The sequence below is a fragment of the Acyrthosiphon pisum genome, chromosome A1, assembly GCF_005508785.2.
Source record: "Acyrthosiphon pisum isolate AL4f chromosome A1, pea_aphid_22Mar2018_4r6ur, whole genome shotgun sequence".
Taxonomy (NCBI): Eukaryota; Metazoa; Arthropoda; class Insecta; order Hemiptera; family Aphididae; genus Acyrthosiphon; species Acyrthosiphon pisum.
In genome coordinates, this window is record NC_042494.1 from 96,950,391 (window position 1) to 96,954,758 (window position 4,368).

General features: G+C 28.5%; 1 protein-coding gene across 1 annotated transcript; it reads left to right on the forward strand.

The window, feature by feature from the left end:
- The first annotated feature begins 442 nt into the window (after positions 1-442).
- On the forward strand, positions 443-2,162 carry LOC115033797. The gene is made up of 3 exons (XM_029487845.1): positions 443-711; positions 824-1,087; positions 1,153-2,162. Exons 1-3 carry the CDS (start codon positions 599-601, stop codon positions 1,547-1,549), a joined length of 774 nt encoding a protein of 257 aa, XP_029343705.1. The 5' UTR covers positions 443-598; the 3' UTR covers positions 1,550-2,162.
- Positions 2,163-4,368: the final 2,206 nt, after the last annotated feature.

Sequence of the window (4,368 nt, forward strand, 5' to 3'; positions counted from 1 at the left end):
TAATTTTTCGATCTACAACTGTTTGACTAACACTGTTCTAATGTTACTGGATCATCTGGATCATTGTTACCTAAATTAATAAAATGAATATTATTAATTCATAAGTTAAATAAAACAGCTTACATAATATGTATAGACTGTGGATAGGTGGATTATATTATATTAAAGTACTAATATAATTAATATAAACTTACCAGAATTTCGTTTTGATGTGTTTGGCATAAAAAACTCATGCAAAGTTTTCAATTTTTTACTTTTGGCTGCCATGATTATTGTGTGTTAGAATAATGACAAAATAACGTTTTTTTTATAAAATTCTGTGGTGTAATGTCATGATGAGAATGTTGATAATGTTAATAGTGACAATGAGATATGATTAAATATATGCCCATGATAAAAGAACATTATTTTATCATGCATATGCCTATACGGGCTATTAGTGTGATAAGAATAACCGTTATCAGAAATGGCGTTTGGTTCCAAACAAACATATTTTAACATAGGATTCTATATGAAAAATTAAATTTTCAATCTAAAACTATAGTTTTTTCATAAATTCTCGGTTTTTTTTTGTATAATAATAATTTACAGTATTGTGATGGTTTGTTGTTGGGCAGTTGGCTGTTCTCATAACAGCAACAGATGCAATTGTAAGTTTTTTAGATTTCCTACCAAGTCGAACCAGAAACAAAAATGGATAAAGCTTCTAAGGTAGTATTTATTTTATATCTTCTGTCGTTATAGATTTAAATATAATGTGTAAAGGTTTATATACCTGTATTAAGTACTTAATTTTTTAAAACGTGTATCTATTTCAATTTAGGAGAACAGATTATCCAAGTATAACGTCTCGGGTCTGCAGCTGTCATTTTCAAGATGGTATGAAATCAAATTTTCCTACACTTTTATCCCATAGAAAAAAACAGTTTCTTCAGCACCATTTGTCTCCTGAGAAAAAAAAAAAACAAATTGTTAAGAAGCCAGTAATTGTAAATGAATTGACATCTGATGACAACCCACTGCCAGAGGTTGAAATATTTCAAGAAGGGCCAATTGATTTGTCTCTCCGCCCTCAAGAAATTGATACGTATATTTTATTATATTATTAATGTTTGGTTATTTAGATATTAAAAACCATGTATTTTTTTACAGTTTTAAACCATCAAATATGGAGCTTGAAAACTATTCTCTTAAAGAAAAAAACAAAATATTACAACTAAAAATTAACAGCTTAAGTGTAGCATTTGCATATGAAAACTTGTGTCAAAAAGAAGAACTTGTTATGTTTTACACAGGATTACCTTCTAATGAAATATTTTTGGCCCTATTTAATTTACTAAAAAACTGTGAAATCCATTATTATTTGAATTGGAAAGTAAACAGCATAAGTAAACCTGACCAATTACTCATAACATTAATGAAGCTGAGACATAATTTTCCTCATGTAGACTTATCTGTGAGGTTTGGATGTAGTGTAGCTACTATAAGTAATATTACAATAACTTGGATAAATATTTTACACAACATATACTTTTTAGTAAATGTATGAATAAAATACCATCCAGACATAAAAATAAAACTTGTCTTCCTAATGCATTCAAACATTTTTCAAATTGTCGTGTGGTCATTGACTGTACTGAGGTTTTTACAAGTGTATCACGTTTGTCCATGAATGCTCAAAGGGATACTTATAGTAGCTATAAACACCGTAATACTTGGAAAGTACTTGTTGGAATTGCTCCAAATGGAGTTGTAACTTTTGTGAGTGATCTATTTCCTGGGTCGACATCAGACAAAGTGATAACTCTAAGGAGTGGCATACTTGAACAGCTAGTACCCGGTGATCTAGTGATGGCAGATAAAGGATTTTTAATTCAAGATATCTTGCCTCCAGGTGTATTATTAAATATACCCCCATTCTTAGATACTCCACAATTTACACAAGAACAAATTATTCAAACAGAATCGATTGCTAAAGCCCGTATACACATTGAAAGGGCAATACAACGCATAAAATGCTATGATATATTAAACTTTATTCCTTCCTCGTTATTAAAACAAGCTAATTCTATATTTCAAGTAATCGCAGCTTTAACAAATTTACAGCCACCTCTTTTAGAGGAAATTAAAGATAAGATGTAAATATTTAAAAAAAAAAAACAAATAGTACCTATGTATTAAATCATAAAATAGTTATCTTAAATAAAATAAATGAAAATTTATAATTTATAAAGTTCTGCAGTTTATTTTTTATATACTATGTATTCATTAACTTTTGAATAGATTTACATATTTTATACTATTGTCCTAATGTAATTAAAACTAAATAATTGATACTGTACTGAAGTAAAAGGAACTTTCAAATCTTTTCAGGAACTTGATAATATTATGTACCTATAATTAATTTAAGCTCTACATAGGTAATATGAAATAATCTAATCTTATTATTGTAAAAAATAATATTCATAATAACAGAAATTAAATCAAATATTAGAATAACAAAGTATAGAATTTAATAATAAAATACAAATTAAAATAAAAGGTTCCTTTGGCCTATCTTTGACCATTTCTTTGGTAAAAAACTATTCAAATAAATAAAACTTAATAATAAGGTTATTAATGACAATGCTTATAACAAATTAAATAAAAACATGGTTTAAAAGTAAAATTCTACATCTGGATGAGAGATGGTATGTATTTGGTAATAAAAAATCTCTCTAAAATGTCCAAGTTTACTTCCCATTCCACATCTTTTTCAATAACTATTATAATTGACTGACCAGGTGTCCATACTACCAAGTAACAACATTTGCGCTTGGTCAAATATAATTGCCCTTGGATTTGATCCCAATATATATGATTTTTGTTAATTAAAATAATATTATTTTCTTTATATACAATGTAATTATGGTCTTTTTCTATTTCAGTTTCAAGATTTTTATTTCTATATTTCCAAGGGCATTTCACTTCAACAATATAATCTGAATTTACCATTCCATCAGGTGAAGCTCCCAGAAAACCGTTATTACTCAGCCATAAACCTGTAGAAACAACTTAAACATTTTCATTTTCTTCTAAAACTTTAATACCTTCGATTTCATTTGTAATACCCCATTGTACAGCATGTATACCTTTTATATTAGCATTATTTTCTAGTGATTTAAACAGGGATTTTGAAAATTTACCCCTTTTACAAGCTGCTAGAACTACACCAAATTTGCTTGCAGTTATTCGATTTTTTCTATATTCAAACCATAATGGGTTTTCACTCTGCCCAATGGTTTCCTTAGCAATTTGCTCTACTATATTATTAGGTATATACAGTTTACTTTGTAAATACAATTTTATTGCCTCATAATAATTTTTTTTTACCAATTGCTTACAATCTTGGACAAAGCTCTTTATAGTTGGAAGTACAAATTTGGCCTCTTCTATTTCTGGTTCTGGCTTTAACAACCATGTAAATCCTACAGGAACAGATAAATTTTTTATGGTATTTTTGAAGTTTTCAAAATCCACTTCAGCAATACTTGTATTTTAAATATTATATGTGCCATACATATCATTAATATTTTTTACATTACTAGACACATTAACTGGTCTAGCACTCCACGAGCAAGCTTTGTCAGTTGAGCTAAGGTTATAATGGATATACAATGCCAAAGCTGCAATATGGTGACAAATTGCAACTCCGCGTGGGCAAGAACAATGGGTATCAAATATACTACCGTCATTTAATAAAATCCTAACCTTGTAAGGATCACTCTTCATACTCGGTTTGACGTCACCTACAACAATATTTTGTTCTAAATCTGCCTGGAATTTTAATACATGGCCATCTTTATATGCTATTTCACCTCTTCTAAATTGTTTCATATTGTCTTTAAAAAAACTACAAAGAGAACTAATGGATAATACATGATTTCCAGCCATTATTAAAGGTAAAATAAATTTAAGGAAAGAAAAAGCAACAATTTTACAAATACTAGCAATAGACGAGTTTCTGTTAACGTTTTTTAAATGTAAACCGTAAACAAATTCAGATAATATTATGGTTTCAAGTGATAAAAGGTGGTATCTTAAAAAAATTTGGCGCAATATTTAACCATAAGAAGCCAAAAAATCATAAGAATAAAATTAATTAAGAACAAAATTGTTTTGTTCCTATTAAATCCAGTGTTAAAATATGTTTGTTTGGAACCAAATGCCATTTCTGATAACGGTTATTCTTATCACCACTAATAGCCCGTATATCGTGGACCGTGGTAACCGTGGTCGTTTGTGAACACGATTTAAGATAATGTAAATTTCACATAATCAAGCTATTATGCCAACATCATGGTTATGGTATCTACTATCTACTATCTA